This window comes from Diadema setosum, chromosome 21 (assembly GCF_964275005.1).
Source record: "Diadema setosum chromosome 21, eeDiaSeto1, whole genome shotgun sequence".
NCBI lineage: Eukaryota > Metazoa > Echinodermata > Echinoidea > Diadematoida > Diadematidae > Diadema > Diadema setosum.
The window spans coordinates 16,671,725-16,691,268 of NC_092705.1; the positions used below are offsets into that span (position 1 = coordinate 16,671,725).

Genomic DNA, 19,544 nt, shown 5'->3' on the forward strand with positions numbered 1-19,544 from the left:
TTCTAAAATTTTTCCAAATCTTGCCACCGTTCCTTGTCAATTCAATTTACTTCTGCATTTCGTTCTCATTTATAGGCCTACAACATACGTACAGAATTAAAAAGAATAATGTTATAAATTGCATCAATAACATTGTTCATCACGTCCACACATAAGAATTCAGTTATTAAAAACGTGTTTTCTTCAAATTAAGAGGGATCGCTTTTCCCTTTTCTTTTTTCTCAAAACAAGTGCAAAAAAGAAGACCATAATCTGACATTGTCTTTTAGAGCCGCAAAGAGAACCTAAAAAGGATTAACTTGGACATCAGACATAAAAAACAAGCAATCAATAAGGTATCTTACATTGTATTCATATTTTTGTTTTATCTAATTTCATGTTATTTTCATCATATTCCATTCCAATTTGTTTTGTCTTATCTAATATTATTTATATTGTCTTCTTCCATATTATCATTACATTCTTCCTATTAATTATTTGATTCTGTTTTATCTTAATAATTATTATTTCAAAATAATCTGCCAAACTCGTATGTCTCTGCACGTAGTACTCTTCGCATCAGCAAGAATAATAGCGCCATCTTTTGGGCGTAAGCTGTGTCCGCGTCATGCTCTCAGGGTGACACTTTTATTTTCATGAACAACCAAACACTATGTAATGCACTAAATGCATGATGACTTGCGTTGATTCAAAATACAATCAATATCATTTCTGTGGCCACATGAATATCTGAACATGTTCCATAATATTCATTTATAATTATTTCTACAAGGGGCCTACGTATTTTTCTTTTATCGTTGCTTGATCAAAAACGAAATTTAATTTATGTTTCTTATCCCCCTACACTCTTAAAAAGAAAAGGGTAAATCAACGTTTTAAAAGGGGCGAGGAGCGAATGTTGTATTCACCACTTTTCTTGCTGTATCTAGCACATACTAACTGTTGGATTCAACTGGATAAAAGGAGTGAATACAACATTTTAAAAACGCTGTCACTCCTCGCCCCTTTTAAATGTTGATTTTAATTAACCTTTTCTTTTAAGTGTAGTTTTTTTTTATTGTATCCGCTCCCGTTTGTCACTTTATACTTCTGATTTCATTCTTTTTCTCAGAAGAGCGGTGTCTTGTTTTGCTCATTTGCTTAAATCCTCTCAAGTCATAAGTACAGCCGTACAATGTCTTTACTAATCCAGAACAGATAAAGGGATAGACAGCGTATGTATAAGCGCATAGGGGGGGAGGAAGGAGGGGGGGGGGGGGGGGGGAGCTCCGTGTACTCCAAGGAGGTATCACATACCTCCATTACTGTATTCTACCATACTTGCTTCATTACTTCGAAGTTCTTGTCAGAAGGGCGAAATGGACGCACTCACAACAACACTGATTTCGCCAAATGCTTTTCAGTATGATTTTTTTTTTTCTCGATCATAACTTTGAACACGACTTCGCGACTTTCGATATCGAAAACACATAATTGGAATAAACTTGTTTATTTTGTAATCCACAAAGCAAAAACTTCAATTCTAGTAATATAAGTAATGTAAGTACACTTATATCAATTTCAAAATGTTAATCTTGTACATAGTGTAAATACACTTGTTCATAATGTAAATAATTTTCTTGTTGAATTCATATATTCTTCTTCTGTACTCAAGGGCAAACGTCCACTAGCGTTGCTATTTGTTGGACCCTTTTATACCAAATTTGTAAGTATGTTTGTACTTTCATATTCATATTGTTGATAGGTTTGATTTTATACTTTCATGTCTTGTATTCCTGTTAATTGTATTATTATTATTGTATTCTCAATGATTGTATAAATTATCTGTGCTTGTAAACTTGAACTTAAATTTGGTAATGAATCATTCATTCATTCATTTAGACCTGTTAGACGGACTGGTACCGTAACTATATGTTGGACTAGATTACGATTTGCACTGCATATTACTCTGAGCACTAATGCGTTAATTATGAATAAATCAAGAACTTATGACTGGATGAGAACGGATGAAAGAATTCGTGACAATTTATGGCAAAGCTCGCAGACTGACTAGTTTATAGACGCGCACGCGTACACGCCCCTTTTGCACTTTGACCCCAGCCCGTGAACCGGTGACATATCGCTTTCTTGGATGTACTGAACCCAGCCTATACAATGATTGGATCACCGGTGTTCACCTCTCTTCTATTTAGACTCTATCAAGGAGAAACATATTATATGCGTAAACGAAAAATAAACCGGAAGACTTATGATAGAATCACGAATGTATCCACCGTTGATACCACCCGGCATTTATTCCCTTTGTGTTTGCGATATTGTTATCTAGTATCACGACTGGCTATACATAACGCTTTGAACTTACAGCCATGTTCATGGAAATAAAGACGAAAAAGCCGAATGTTATAGGGGCAGCAGCATGAACCTACCATGAACACGTGCAGATACGTAAAGAAAATATATACTATAAGTATTCAAACAGCTAGGTTATCTCCATTGAGCACCTTAATTACTGCATGTGCAATATCTATCTCAGGCCGATCATGGGGATGGGGACCCCACACTTTTAACTACAATGACAAAAAAAAAACAAACAAACAAAAAAAAACCAAAAAACGATGACAGATTGCGGCAGTAAGAGAAGAAAAACACGCAAAAAGGTTTAAACCAACTAGCGTAAATAGAGATTTTCCCCCCAGATTCCGGATGTGTGTGTGTGTGTGTGTGGGGGGGGGGGGGGATAGATTGCCCCTGCATGCTTTACCCCCTCCCTTTTCAACCCCACATTACTAAATTATTCCACGGTCATTATAGACCTGCATGCTGTAGAATGTTTATAAATCAATAATGTTTTCGTTGATATAATATAGCATAATCTTAACACTGTTTGAGTTCATGCATGCCCCAGGAAGGAATTAAGATCGAATGGCATAATTTCTGTACTTCTTCGAATCCTTCTGTTTTTCCGATAAGGACCCGACTGAACTTCCTGCACAAATTCATAAGGGAATATATCACTACCGTCAACGGATAGTAACAATATTCTCTTACACGGTGTAGTGGCAAATTATAGTGAACTTTGATCGGCAAACAGGCGAAAAAGTGCGACAGAGGAAATTGTTCAAGATAAGCACTCGTGTTCACGATTTTATAGGGTAACGCACAGGGCCCGCTCAATTTTCTCAGTATGTGTAATGATAGTGAATGAGTTAGCTGTAGGCTCCTACTGTTCTCCCGCCTTCATGAGAACTACGGCTCTCCCTTGACATCTATATTCGTACAAAGATCCAGCGTTAACAATCAGACGGTGAAAGGAGGTTGTCTGACGATTCTGCAGTGTCTTTTCTCTGCTTGGTGTTTGTTCTGCTGCCTGTTTCATTATGAAGTCCGTAGCACTTTGTCTTCTCATAGGTAAGTGTAATTCTTGTAAATCAAGCTACGATGTAAAGACAGAGGAAGAGCTCACCGACTGTATGAATGCATTGTCTTATTAGCTTTTTAAAAAAAAGACAACCTTGTCGCAGCTCACGTCATATTATTATCTGTACACTTCATTGTTCGTCGATCATAAAAGGGTCCAGTCGACAGATGAAGTTAGTGTGACATCATGAAATGCTCAGTATTCGATCTCCAGTACGCCAATCAAGACAGCTAACCTTATCTAGAATACAGGATAGAAATGAAAAGGAGAATCGCACGAAGCTTACTTCCTGCGTTTTGTGTGTATTGCTCCATGTAATCTAACAGTTTCAGCAATAATCGGCATCAAAGCCGAATTCACACATAAAAAAATTTATATATATTTCAAAATATAGGCCACCATCCGTGCTCTCATTAATTTTGACCGCGGCGAAGATGGTTAAGCTCATACACACATTCAGGTTTTCACTCTATCATTATTCCTGGTAGTTGTACTGAAAACAACCAACGTTTAGGGTCCTAAGGGGAGTAGAACCAGAAGGTGGATCCCATGCACCCTCGATCGATTGAAAACTTGGAAGTCTGCAGAAATGAATAACAGCAAGCAATATAGCATAATCTGCCACTATTTTTCGCTCATACTTTCTTCCTTTTTTTTTTCACACCATTCACCCAAGCACTCTATGATCACGTTCCTGGTTACATGATCTAATGATTATTATGGTGATTAAATTTCAACTTCACGGCACTACGATTAAGTATTTGAGTTCCGCACCTTTAATACTCGACTCTTTCGGGTACAGGACACTGCATTTTCTTTTCGGCAAATACATAATCTGGTTTGCACTATGTGTATTGCTTTACAAGTTTATAGATTCCAGAGTCCATGCAATAAGTCTCATTTATGATACGCATTTAGTGCTTTCCTTATTCTTTAGTGTTCGACATTCATGCATGACAGAGGATTGCACGCGATGCCATTATGTACAGGGTCTTATCACGCCTCTCAAGGTAAACTATTAACCACGTGATCTCTCGACGTGATCACATGACTTTAGAGCTGCATCTAGGCCTACAAACTTCTTTTTGGTCTCGGCATCATGCTGTATGACGCAAGTCTCTCTTTACATGCCTTCCCATAAAATTTCACACAAATTATTTATGGCGAGTGACGTTCATTGCCCATGAACTTTTAGGCCTATATCAAAATGTATATGAACACAATGGATATCGCAGGATGGTATGCAGCTGCATGGAGAGTATAGGAGCTTTCGATCTTATATCTTAGCTTTATTGTCTCTTTGTACAAACATGGATGAAATAGAGGTCTTGAGTATAGCAAGTCATGGAGTAATGAGCAATATCAAAAGCAGGATATATATATATATATATGTATTATTGTAATCATCAGTATTATTATTATTATTATTATTATTATTATTATTATTATTATTATCATTATTATTATCAATATTATCATCATCATAATCATCATCATCATTATAGCAACATGAGGTTCCTCTGCCAGTTTCCTGGGCATGTATAAGCTGCTGTGGTTCAAACTTCAAACTATTTCTACATCCTGCTACAGTTTTGTGGAGCCATCTTACATGTATGTGTATTGGGTTACTTACAGGGACGTTCTACGTAGATAAGAATGTCACATGAGAAGGAGTAAAACAAAAATATGATTTTGGTACAGAATATAAAACGAATAGAAGAATTCAGTTCTGTTCATTTAAGGTCGCTATCCTGTATTGGGATATACAAGCGTACAGAAAATTGTGTCTCTCCTTTACTCAATATACATACGTTCGATAGCTCAGACGTCTGAATCTTTTAGGGAAAAACATAAAGAGAAACAGAAATATGATTTTAATGTCATTGAAGTTAAAGAACTAAGTATTTAATATGTCATTGAAGATGAAACACTACGGACGTGGCTGTTGGGGCGACAAGACCTTGTATCTCAAAAATGTCAAATGATCAGGAGAGCGAAAAACACAAATAAACGTAGCAACCAAAGCATTGTAACAAATGGGATTGCCTTTCCTGTGACATGATGGTGGCTTTATTTTTGGGGGTAAGGATTTGGACAGGATGTCACTTGACTGATTATCTGGCAAGTAATCCAAAAAAGTGATTTTCACCAAAATTTGAGATACGAGGTCTTGTCACCCCATCAGTGACTATGTCCGTTTGAGAGATGTTCGTAGTTCTTTATAAAGGAGAAAACTATGCCCATTTTTTTTATACAGGACATGATTGTTATCATGTTGTGGTTATGATGTAAGTGTGGGGCCCTATAATGCAGTCATTTTTGCATCAAAAAATCTCTCTCTGTTCCAAGCACATTAACGTTATAGGAAACGGCATATTCGAAATTGGAATTTTCATCTCCTTTTTTTCTCATTGTATTCATGAATACAAAAAAAAATGAATATAAAAATAAAACTTAAGATATGATAATATTTATGCATGAAAAAGAGGAAACCAAAACCGCCTCAGGAACAGCTGTACAGCTACTGCCTCCCCTGTGAGAGACATGTATTACGCGAGGAATATTTTTTCTCTTCCTTTTAAAGTTTACTCATTTTTGCGGTGGATTTCTTCTTTAAGTCCTGCTTATGAGATGCTTATTATAAAGTCATAAAAAAGTATAAAATTATACTCTCTTAAATATATCGAGAGAAAATTTTCACTCTTTAAGGAGTAAAGAACAGAAAAGTGTGAATTTTGAGTGTAACTGGAGTGAATTTTGAGTGGAAATTTTCATTTTATTTATCTATTTATTATTCCGTCATATTTAAACAGGATAGTCCCCTCTGTTTCTCAACTGCTTTCCAGGGGAGCCCTGTGTACATATACATGATAAAACATTGGATTACAATAGACTTAAAAAAAAAAATCATATACAAGTATAACATATATACACAAAACAATACACGCTTAAAAAGATACTAGACCATGGAGACTGCCAAAATGTATTCTGAATTCGGCATTTTCACTCATTTTAGAGTGACCTATCACCATAGGGATCATTCGAAGATTTTGGAGTGATCCCTGCAGAGGTCACTCCAAAATTAGTGAAAATGAACATTTTCACTCAAAATTCACTCCAATTTCACTGTAAATTCACTCTTTTCTGTGATTCACTCCTTCAAGGGTGATCATTTTCACTCGATTTTTTCAAGAGTATATAGGTCTGACTTATCACTTGCCAACCGTCAATATGCCTCACAATCACTTAACTCTGATTCTGGTATAGAGTAAATTTCTCATGACTGTAATACTAGAAATATAATTATGCCTATTTCACACTACCTATAAATTACTGTCCCCTTAATGATATGCAATTTTACACCATGTTCAAATTGGCTCAAAGAAGAATACCACGAGAACAGGATGTTCAATGGTTTTACCAAAATTGCACCAGAACTATGAAAGGTACGCTTTATGCCTATACATACATGGCACCTGCATTTTCACTAGTTTCCACGAAATGGTAGTATCATAATAGTCGAAGCCATAATGTCCGAATTGAAGATGGTAATGACGTCACATCAAGTCTTTTGGTAATGTAATATGATTATGTTCTTGAAAACTTAAAGACAGGAGGGCAATGTGGTGGTTACATTATGGCCTAATGTTACTTTCAAGAGTGTTTTTTTACATTGTAATTCTTGAGGTAAACATTACGATTGTTAAAATCTATCTTTTTAATCTACTTTTGAAAGTCAGTATAGACATGGTAAGGAATTGCACTTCGATGTAGTGAAGTAGTGTGGTATGGTTCATGTAGTAACCTTTCAGCTTTAAGGACCAGCTTCTTACGTGACGAGTCAATATAAAAAAAAGTTTACTAGTGATGTATATATATATATATATATATATATATATATATATATATATAATACATATATTTGTTGTCAACATGGCATAGATGTTATGACATGGCTATCTTACATGCTCATCTATGTTAAACTTTTCAACGGGGATAACCACCTCTGACCTCTGAACAGGTTGATCAAACACTATCTTGCAAATAACCGTGCCATTTCGTCTTGTCAACAATGAGATATAAGAACACTCCAAGATTTAAAGGGCGAAATATTTTCTGTTCCTTTTTCTCTTTAAGCCGATACGTTGGTATAACAACATTTGACAATTCATAAAGATAAGAGAAGATCTTCAAAGAGATATAGGATTTGATAAAGGGTTTCAAAGTCCTTGTGGACGCTCGGGAGCTAATAATTTGAGCTATGTCCACTGGCGTAGCCAGGGGGGGGGGGCGATGGGGGCGGTCGCCCCCCCTAAGATTTGGACCGGGGATTTGGGAGGCGGAAAAAAAAATGCGTGTATACCGTTTGCATGCACATGAAGCGGGTCTCCTTTGCAACCTTTCATCAAATAAGATATTTTTTTTGAATATTTCACTCAAAGTGTGCACCAGATCGTTGAATTTCAATTCAAAATATGCAAAATTTCTCGTGCTTGGGAGGGGGTATCCCCCTCCCAAACCCTCCCCCTCTGTGCCTCTTTCCCTAGCTTAGTACACTTTTTAGATTTACACACAAAAAAAAAATATTAATAATTCTGAGTGCACATGCAAGACTTATCACTTATATTCCGAAAACTCAAGGTTCCCTCATGTATAAGGGGAATTTCCCCTTTTAATCGACCCTTTCCTCCCTCAGCCCCCCCCCCATCAGTTTTTTTTTTTTTTTTATTTCCCAAATGTTGATTCCATCAATTATGCGTATACGAGATATCTCAATTTCAGGCAAAAGCTCCATCGGAAGGGAAGGGTGGAGATAACACTCGCCCACGCCTTCTCCCTACTCGCCCGCCCCTCCCCCCCCCTTCCGCCATGCATAGAAGTAGACTGTGGCTATACCCAGATCGCTTTATTTCAATTCTAAAAACGCAAAAGCTCCGCGAGCGGCAGGGGGAATCCCCCTTCCCCTAAGCTCTACCTCACTAGACTTTATACATACACACAGATGGTGCACATTCGGAATAAGAGCTAAATTCCGTGATTTTAACACTTCGATGAAAAAGTATAATATTGCACCAAAAATTTGCACCAGATCGCTGAATTTCAGGTCTGAAAACGCAAAAACACCTTCGTGTGGGAGGGGATATGCCCCTATCTACACTCTCGTGTGCATGCTTTTTCTGTTTGATTGCTGAACTGCAGACAGCGTTCATGATATTCAGTGCAAGAATTAATACAAGAAGATTATTTAAATGATATACCATTTTATAGGAAAATTGTTCAATAATAATCTACGCTAAAATATACTGCAACCTTAAACAAGTGGGACTGCTTCAACTCGTTGAAACACGCAAAAACATGCATCAAAATTGCACCATTTGCAACATCAAAATGCAAAAAGTTCTCACCGTTGGAGGGGGGACACCCCCTCCCACACCCTCCCCTCCCCCTTCGCTCGCTCCGCTCGCTCGGGTTCAGTCGCGTTCATAATATTCAGTGAAAAGAATTAACACAAGAAGTGTATTTAAATTGTACCATTTGATAGGCAAATTGTTCAATAATAATCTACATCAAAATATACTACTACCTTTAACAAGTGGGACTGTTTCTCGTCGATAAAACGCGCAAAACATGCATCAAATTGCACCATTTACAACATCAAAATGCAAAAAGTTCTTACCGTGGGAGGGGGGACACCCCCCTCCCAGTGTCCCCCCTCCCACACCCTCCCCCCTCGCTCGCTCCGCTCGCTCGGGTTCAGTCGCGTTCATGATATTCAGTGAAAAGAATTAATATTGAGAAGTGTGTTTAGATTATACCATTTTATAGGCAAATTGTTCAATAATAATCTACACTAAAATATACTGCTACCTTAAACAAGTAGGACTGTTTCACGTCGATAAAAAGAGCAAAAACATGCATCAAATTGCACCATTTGCAACATCAAAATGCAAAAAGTTCTTACCGTGGGAGGGGGGACACCCCCCTCCCACACCCTCCCCTCCCCCCTCGCTCGCTCCGCTCGCTCGGGTTCAGTCGCGTTCATGATATTCAGTGAAAAGAATTAACACAAGAAGTGTATTTAAATTGTACCATCTTATAGGCAAATTGTTCAATAATAATCTACATCAAAATATACTGCTACCTTAAACAAGTGGGACTGTTTCTCGTCGATAAAACGCGCAATAACATGCATCAAATTGCACCATTTACAACATCAAAATGCAAAAAAGTTCTTACCGTGGGAGGGGGACACCCCCTCCCACACCCTCTCCCCTCGCTCGCTCCGCTCGCTCGGGTTCAGTCGCGTTCATGATATTCAGTGAAAAGAATTAATATTGAGAAGTGTGTTTAGATTATACCATTTTATAGGCAAATTGTTCAATAATAATCTACACTAAGATATACTGCTACCTTAAACAAGTAGGACTGTTTCACGTCGATAAAACGAGCAAAAACATGCATCAAATTGCACCATTTGCAACATCAAAATGCAAAAAGTTCTTACCGTGGGAGCCCTCCCCTCCCCCCTCGCTCACTCCGCTCGCTCGGGTTCAGTCGCGTTCATGATATTCAGTGAAAAGAATTAATACAAGAAGTGTATTTAAAAATATACCATTTTATAGGCAAATTGTTCAATAATAATCTACACTAAAATATACTGCTACCTTAAACAAGTGGGACTGTTTCACGTCGATAAAACGCGCAATAACATGCATCAAATTGCACCATTTACAACATCAAAATGCAAAAAAGTTCTTACCGTGGGAGGGGGGACACCCCCCTCCCACACCCTCCCCTCCCCCCTCTCTCGCTCCGCTCGCTCGGGTTCAGTCGCGTTCATGATATTCAGTGAAAAGAATTAACACAAGAAGTGTATTTAAATTGTACCATTTTATAGGCAAATTGTTCAATAATAATCTACATCAAAATATACTGCTATACCTTAAACAAGTGGGACTGTTTCTCGTCGATAAAACGCGCAATAACATGCATCAAATTGCACCATTTTACAACATCAAAATGCAAAAAAGTTCTTACCGTGGGAGGGGGGACATCCCCCCTCCCACACCCTCCCCTCCCCCCTCTCTCGCTCCGCTCGCTCGGGTTCAGTCGCGTTCATGATATTCAGTGAAAAGAATTAACACAAGAAGTGTATTTAAATTGTACCATTTGATAGGCAAATTGTTCAGTAATAATCTACATCAAAATATACTGCTACCTTAAACAAGTGGGACTGTTTCTCGTCGATAAAACGCGCAAAACATGCATCAAATTGCACCATTTACAACATCAAAATGCAAGAAGCTCTTACCGTGGGAGGGGGGACACCCCCCTCCCACACCCTCCCCCCCCCTCGCTCGCTCCGCTCGCTCGGGCTCGGTCGCTTCGCTCCCTCGCAGACTAACCGCCCCCCCTAAGATCAAATCCTGGCTACGCCGTTGGCTATGTCAAGCAATGATAAACATTCACGTGATGCTGACTGTCATGATTATGATAGAGCTAATAATAGTGATTACATATAGCCCCTATACTAACGTAGTTTGGAATGTGGTATACACGCAAAACTCGTAATATATACGTTGATATTAGCATTGTTAAACGTATCACTCATTCGGTTTTCTTTATACAACCTGTAGCGATTGAAATTATAAAAAAAAATACCTTGAAAATGCATTTTCATTCAATGTAATTCCGTCTACGGGTCTTCCACACTTAACTGAATCATAACGTATGCGTGTGTGCATTGTCATTGCCTCATATTGTGACTAATACTCAACTTGATGCCATCAAACAAAATTTCAACAACATTAAGGAGCGACAAGAAAGCAATATCCTCACAAATCAAATGCATATTACAAGCCCGCCCATTAGTAATAACGTAGTCCTTTTGGGTACATACTTTATCAATATATTATTTTCATTCATATTGTTCGCACTACTGTATACTGTTTTCCAATGAAAATACCTTACATATCTAATTTGAAAATGAGACTGCAGTTGAAATCACTATATATTTTGTGCTTGCACGTGGATGGAAGCTATAACATTTCATAATCATCTGTTTCCCTGTTCACTAATAGTCATGTTTAACTCGATTCCTTGTGTAACAAGTCAACTTGAATTAGAAGGGCAATTGACTTTGATATTGGGTCCAATATCTGTGATGATGAATATGCAAACAGTTGTCAAAAGTAATCTAGGTGTTCAAATTCACACTTCAAAGTCAACAAACTTTCATTACTACCATGTGACGTAAATACTGTGTAAGTAGAACAGAACATCATCACTCCGTTCAATTGTGCACAATTGTGCAGACCTGCGCTCTGCAAGATATTACGTCATTACTAAATGTAGAGTTGGATTGGAAACTCAACTTAGGATTCGTTCCTGAGGGCCACTACGCAATAAATGCGCCTGGTTTATCTCATCGATGTTGTGTATCAAGCAGTACTGGTATCAAGCAAACACCTTTGAACGCAATTAGGCCACATGTATTAATCTCTCCCTCTCTCTCTCTCTCTCTCTCTCTCCCTCTCTCTCTCCCTCTCTCTCTCTCTCACTCTCTGTCCATCTACTTCCCTCCATATCTATCTACATAATCTATCTGCAGTATCTTTGTATTTTTTGGTGTGTATTATTTGTTATATAATTTTTATAATGCGGTATAACGGGATTATAGCAAAGGTTGACGTAAGATGATTAAACGCGCAGGCGTAAATTTAAAAAAGTCTGCGTTACAGCATTAGATCGGGGAAAAAAATCTTAAGATATCATCCTCAATCCAAATACTTGTGTGCCAATTTCTTGTGCAAACCGAATGAGTTACCATGTGTTTTAAAAAGTCGTTTCAATAATTTAGATAATATTCTTCATCTGACGGGCAAGGCATTTGATATCTAACAACGCTAACATGACTAATACAAGATTAATATTAATACAAGACTGATACATTATAGCGTCTATATAAAGGTAGGCCTATAGGGAATTTATGTGTTTCAGAATAACGAACCTTCGGACTAACAAACCTTATTTCAGACATTTGGAATTATTAGGCCTACCCCTTGCTATCTTGAATCGATCGCAACAGTGAAAATCCACCTCATGTTTCTTGTTCAAATGCACTCTACATGGAATAGAGTTTAATAACCAAAAGACAACGAAGAAAATTATGTTAATAATAGATAGTAATATTGCTGTTGTACAGTTATGATCTCATTGGCCCTGATGCACTAGCACCATGTGGTTCAATGTATCCTACTGACCTGAACACAAATCTTAGCTTTTTTTTTGTAGTTTTATAAAGGAATTAAACGCAACAGAAATGTACCATGTCACATGTGCATCAAATTATTTCGAAGCTGACATGAATTATAGCGACACAACTGCATAAAAGGGCAGGGTCTGTGCTTGCTGTGTCATCGACACAATAATTTGATTCATGTGATATATCATCAGATTGTGTATACAAAGTAAACGAATGGTAAACTTACGAGGCCGTGACATCATCTCTTCACGCCATTTGAATTTGCATTTATGAGACATCAGTGGATCGTAAAACATAATAATAATAAAGTAGTTCAATAACTTTTTCAAAATTCTTTTGGCCAGCTGTATGAATATCACCGTTACACAGACTTGTCTCTCTGAACTCGTAATGATATAACACAATAACATATTATAACATGAAGAGATAGCTAAACGTCAATGATTTCCTCATGTTGCATTGCAGCTTACACTTGCATACTTGGAGCTCATGCCCAGACCACGGTTGCCACGACCGCGGCTGCCACGACCGCGGCAGCCACGACCACGGATGCCACCACAATGGGTACAGTGACTATGATCACGGACGAACCGACAGCGGCCACGGACAACACAACAGATTTCAATACGACGACGAGTATGACCACTGGACCGATGCTCACCACCAATGGGACCAACAGCACAGAGATGATGACCACGTTAACGACAGCCACGGCAGCGAAGATGACCACGACTAGCTGGCCCTCTGCGAACTGGCTCGTGACAGATTCAAACAACGATACGTGCATGATTATGACATTCAAAGGAATACTGCACGTGGCAGGCTCGGTGAGGGATTTAGCACTATAGCCACTCATCTTTTGCCAGAACTTTTAGGGCTACATAGAAAAGCTTGTATATCTGGATCGAAGCCGTAACCGAAGTTTTAATCCCATCACTTTCTGAGGAAATTTGGCTGCATGATTGTCATCTAGTCATCATAAATTTAGCATCTGGGAATTTACTGTATTTGATTCATGTTGGAGAAAGATTACATAAAACTTTTTGAACGAATTGAGACTATTGTTGGATTGTTAGAGTTGAATATAATTGCTACGCATGAACCGGTATAATTTTGGCGATTTTACACGTTCTGCCGGTGGCAACATTTTTAATGTCTTTTGCCGTTTTGATCGAGCTGGTAAATGTCAGAGGTTTAATCTACAGAACATTCCAAGTGAAGGAACAATTCTGCAAAAACAAAACAAAACAAAACAAAACATAAACATAAACAAACAAAACACCAAAGAAAAAAATATAAAGTGAGACTTAAGGGATTTCCTCATCTTTCGCTACCCTCTTCGTTAGATTTTACTCGGTATCTATCATTTCTTTTTTTTTTTTACATTTACATATAATTCACTTTTATTGTTCTTTATTTTCATTCAACAACAAATACATATTTGTATATATACAAAGTGTACATTTGATCATAATGTTTAAGAATTTTTTAAAAGATAAAACAAATCATAAATTTTAATGCAAATATTCTTGGACTTAACGGTAGATTTTCACATTCTATAAGGATTGTGTTATTGTATTATCAATGTACGAAGGTTTTCACGCCAATTACATGATTCGAAACACATTCTGTTGATACTGACTATAATGTAGCACTTCGTGACTGTTCATCCGACATAATAATGCCAACACAGAATTGAGTAAGAAACAGAGGAGCCTCTTTATAGTTACAAAGCAAAGTATAGGTTTTCCCATTCATTTTCAAACTTTTTTTCATTCAATTTCACACATTTTTACTTCAATTTCGTCGCGGGATGTCGGGAATAGGCCAATATTACTTTCAAATTCGTCTTTCGTCGTTCATTTTCAAATAAAGTCCATTCAATTTAGTCATTTGGCATATATTTTCGTAATTTACAGTTCAAATTCGTCAGTCTCACTCGCAGCACTCAAAACAGCAGGATCGATTTCGTCTTTTGTCAATCATTTTCGTTAAATTTTCATTCATATTCGTCTCATATCTCTATCCGGTGTGAATTCCCAGTCATTCATGTATTTGTTTTTCTGTAAACGTTCACATTTTACATTCAGGAGTTAACATACACACAAGTGTCCCCCCCCCCCAAACACACACACAGAACCACAGACACACACACAAGTAATCCGAGTACACACTGATACAAACAGACGTACCGTCTCGCGAACGAAAACACTGGCCAACGATTTATAGGCAAACATGATTAAAGACAAAATTTTAAGTGTATAATTGTAGCCTGTTTAATGTCAAAGAATGGATAACATGATTATGTTTGCTGCTTTCCAAGGTACAAAATTGTAAGTTTGCTTCATGCATTATGATGCGAAAACCTGAAAATTATACGAGTTAAAGTTCAAAAGGTGACACTGACATACTGTCCTGGGTTATGACTTTTGATTGTTGTTTATCCTTCAATATCCGTTTTCCGTGTGTATTGTCTACGCAAATGGTTAGGGAATAATGTGTAACGATACAATTTACGAGAGAAAGTAAAAATATGTCGGCTTAAAGTTGGTTCACCCTCAGAATAAAGAATCAACAACATCTGACTAATTTGAATGAAAATTCATGAAATTGTGTGAACAAAAACGAATTATCTTCACATTCTGCGATCCGTCAGCGGGAGGGATGAATTTGAATGACAATTGACGATTTTGAATGCTATGTCTTCGAAAATGTTTGACGAAAAACGAATTACAATGACAATTGACGAAATTGAAGTTAGGATTTGCGCTCCACGTGCTTCACGGGACGAAATTGAATAATAAATCTTTAAAATTGAATGACAAAAGTGCGAAAATGGATGGGAAAACCTATAGTAAAATATGACCATTTATGCACGCTGGTGTTCTCGATATAATTAATGCAATGTAAAGTACAGCCTCACTTTGTGTTTGCTCCTTCAGGACGACATAACGATACCCGGATCAGCCGAGCCAGCAGGTTCAGTTTGCAACGGCTTCTACTCCGATTTCATACTCAGCTTTAGCATCAATGAAGTAAAATTATACTTTGTTACCCTGAGGTTTTACCTGGACGATACTGAGTGGTATATGTGGAACACGTCTATCATTTACATCAACGACCAGGGTAAGCGGATGCGTTTGAATACTGTAGCCCTGGTTTTGCAACTCCGGCTTATAATTATTATCTTCTCTTTCTTATCTCCACCTTCTTAAAGAAAAGTTCTAGTTATAAGTTGGTCTGATAAGAAAGAGTAAAGTCTTGCGAGTACAACGATGACAATTTAATCCAAATCGGATCAAACCCCCCCCCCACTACTGCTGCAACGAATACCAGTATGTACTTCTTTTACTTCCGCTATGAGTATACTGTTAATGATACTACCTCTTCTACTACTGCATGTAACTGATAGTACTTCTATTTACTTTCGTCTCTCCTATAAGTTGTGTACTCCTCTAATTCTGCAAGCACAAACTACAGTAATTTCTTTTTCCTCTACTTCTACCAAACGCCAAAACCAGCACTACGGATATAACGACTATCATCACTTCTTTTCTGTGAATGATATATGTTATCATGCCTCTAACTCTCGAGATCCTATCTTTTTTTTCCCTCGGCAGAACCGGTTCCCCAAATGGAATCCAAGCTCCAGAGGCGCTTCGTTAGCCCAACCGGAAGTTACTACTCGTGCATCTCGGAGACCGTTACCGTGGGAATGACCTTTAACCTGACCCTCGAGAACATGGAGCTGCAGCCGTACAGTCAGGAAACGGAAAAAAACAATTTGGGCAGTGGTGAGCATGCTTGATTGATTAATTTGATCATCCGTTATTAAAGGAGACCTCCGGATGATTTTCAGACTTTTACATTTGAACAACTATAAATAATATACTGAGTACAGAGTTTCAGAATTTATAGTGATTAGGTTGAGGAATAAGAGTGTTTTCAAAATTTACAACAAATTGCAATGAACAAGGATGATGACATGGCAGACTCACCATAAGAATGCATGAGTTGGGGCTCAAGAAAGCGGAACAAAAGAAGATGGCATGCATATATTCTACACAGGTGAACTTGTCAAGCAAGTGTTATTGTAATGGAATTACACTGCTACATTTCTGAAATATGCGAGGCTCCTTTGTCATCAACACTGTTCAGTGTAATTTGTTTAAGATTTTTCAAAGTATTGTTTCTCTGCTCAAGGACCACGATAAATTCCACAAATCTATACATGGAGCTGTCGATTTATGTACTACATGATGTGAAATTATGAAAATCGTCCGGAATGCCCCTTTAAGTCGGTCTGTTAAACTTTTTTTTTTTTCATTTCGTGAATTCGTTCGCTCACTTATTAAACAAAGAACAGTGTGATATAATTTATAAAAGTAACAATATCTGAAATTTGTAACATACTGGTAATTTTGTGAAAAAGGGGACTGCAGAAAACGTGTTGCATTTTTACCATCAAAATGAATATGATATAATGATATACTGTGATATATCACATATTTCATACAACGTATAGTAGGCCCGATATAATACAAAATATATACAATAAAGTAAGCCTAAAATACGTAATAGTAGGCTTTTAATGCATAATAATTATGTACTGGACAGAAAGACAATGTATGTTTATGTAATACATCATTATATTATCTCCCATCTTGCTACTTACCTTTCCCACATTGACTTATTGACAAAGTAATGACTTACTTCTTCTTCTTTTTTTTTTTTTTGTTCTACAGCCAACTCCTGCATTGTACCATCAAGCCCGAATGCCGCCCTCATCGTTGGGTTGACGCTAGGTGCCGTCATTTTCGTTCTCCTGATTGGGCTCTGCCTCATGTACAGGAAACAGAGTGCTGCCGGACGATACAACCAATTTTCATAAGGCGTGACATAATGAATAAATTCATTCATTCTCCTATGGCCCCTCCCCCCCCCCCCCATATAAATTTCGATTTCATATCCATGGATAATATTCAATGTCCCATTGGATATAGCCAATGTATATGTGGCGACACAGGAAGGCGAGATTTTTGACTGTCGAATCCAGTTTTCTAGTTTTCCGGTGATTATTACAGTTGTTCCTTCATGTTTGTTTATTCCAGGGAAAGGGGTGGGGGGGGGGGGGGGGGAGAAAAGAGGACAGAATATGTGGTATAAGAGTGCTCACGTTTAACCTTTGAACTTGTGTCGAAGGATCAACGAGAAAAAAACAAACAAACAAAAAACCACAACCACTATTCACTTCAGGCCCACTTATATCCCAAAAGTAATTTTCGTTGACGTATTGATTTGTATTGCGCCGGTTTGTAATGAGCTGGCACTTAAAACAGATGGTATTAAAATGTGTAATTACTATGTATATATACATGATTTTTTGATTAACAGATATGGAATTAACAAGTGCCTTCCCTTGGCATCAATTCATGTACGGTTTTGTGTGTAACTCTGCATTATTTTGTCTTGTACTCGGCGAAACTAATATAGCTTAAGGGCCACAGTTACATATATTTTAGTCGTAAGGTATATAGTTTTCGTGTGTCATTATGTAGAAAAGGTATAGGTAACATGTACAGTTGTATTGATTTATACAGGAATGAATCGCTTAGCGTTCAGTCGTTTAATTTGACACTGGAAATGAAGCAACTTCGCGAATGAGGAACGATTTTGATTGTTGTTGAACACAATAGAAATGTCTTTGTGTATGCATGTGTTTGTACGTATACATGTGTGTGTGTGTATGTGTGTGTGTGTATGTATGTGCATGTGTGTGTGACATTCGAGAGTATTGGTATTTGTGACAAATTTTTTCATTCTTTCTCCGACAGCAACTGTAGGTGCAGAACATTTGGGAAAAATAATAATCAATAGATTTTTATTGTAAATCACATGTAATCACTATTTCTCTCTCTATCTCTTTTAGCGTAAAGAGAACATTATGGGACATATCGGAAAAAAGCAATACAACTCATGACTCTCACTAACTTAGAGAGTGAAAGACGAGAGACTAAGACCAGGAGAGGGCAAAGGGGAAAAAAAAATGTAGAACAACCTGTAGTCTTTCCCACTGCCATTCCAGATCGTATATGCGTCTAAAGAGCCCTATACCAATATTGAACGATCAATAATGAAAGTGTCATTCAATGCGTTTTATGAGATGTCCACTTTGAATTGGCTGAATTATTATGAGAAAAGATGATGTAAAAAGTTGCTTGTTGATATTCATGATTTTGAATTTGCCGGAATAAATATTATTACATGGAATATCCCTCGCATATTTTGATTTTCAGTATAAAATAAGTGATTTTTTTTTTCATCTCATTCGTCATGTATTCCTTCGTACAGCAGTGTTTCACTCAAATCCAAAGCTACAGATAATCTACAAAAAAAAAAAAAAAATACAGCAGCATTCATCGTTTACAGTCACATTGCATGATTTTACTGCGTCGCCGTGAATTTCCATATTGTCTTGTTCATTATTTTGTTCTGTTGAAAAACGAAATGAATTTTCCTTCCCTCGTCTATTCGCGAACAATCAATCGTTCAGTATTTCACACGACGAACAGATATCATGTCGTATAAATAATGATCAAACTTCACGAATCAGTGTATCATCAATATTGCACCACTCAAAACCTGGTCAAAGTATAGTGCATGTTACCACGACAACCGCATGACACCCTCACAAGATGACTTATAAGAGTGAATGCTTGTGGTGCGTCTCATCAAAATCAATATTACTGCTACACGTCCTCAAAAAAGTGACGAGTCGCATTAATAAACAAACAAAGTCATAAATCGTCAACCGTCTGTGATTGGGGCATAACACGTCCTTACATAAAAGCAGATTGCATT

General features: G+C 37.5%; 1 protein-coding gene across 1 annotated transcript; it reads left to right on the top strand.

The window, feature by feature from the left end:
• The first annotated feature begins 3,163 nt into the window (after positions 1–3,163).
• On the top strand, positions 3,164–17,690 carry LOC140244698 (uncharacterized). Its single transcript, XM_072324315.1, has 5 exons — positions 3,164–3,408; positions 13,149–13,510; positions 15,626–15,809; positions 16,304–16,477; positions 17,429–17,690. The coding sequence occupies exons 1-5, from the start codon at positions 3,378–3,380 to the stop codon at positions 17,572–17,574; spliced, it is 897 nt and encodes a 298-aa protein (XP_072180416.1). The 5' UTR covers positions 3,164–3,377; the 3' UTR covers positions 17,575–17,690.
• The last annotated feature ends 1,854 nt before the right edge of the window (positions 17,691–19,544 follow it).

What these genes read in the sequence shown, in the direction of transcription:
- LOC140244698 (XM_072324315.1), top strand. Translation starts at nt 3,378, where the DNA reads ATGAAGTCCGTAGCACTTTGTCTTCTCATAG. An exon ending in CATTTACATCAACGACCAGG is followed by an intron (nt 15,810 to 16,303) that starts GTAAGCGGATGC and finishes TTCCCTCGGCAG; the next exon opens with AACCGGTTCCCCAAATGGAA. An exon ending in AAAAAACAATTTGGGCAGTG is followed by an intron (nt 16,478 to 17,428) that starts GTGAGCATGCTT and finishes TTTGTTCTACAG; the next exon opens with CCAACTCCTGCATTGTACCA.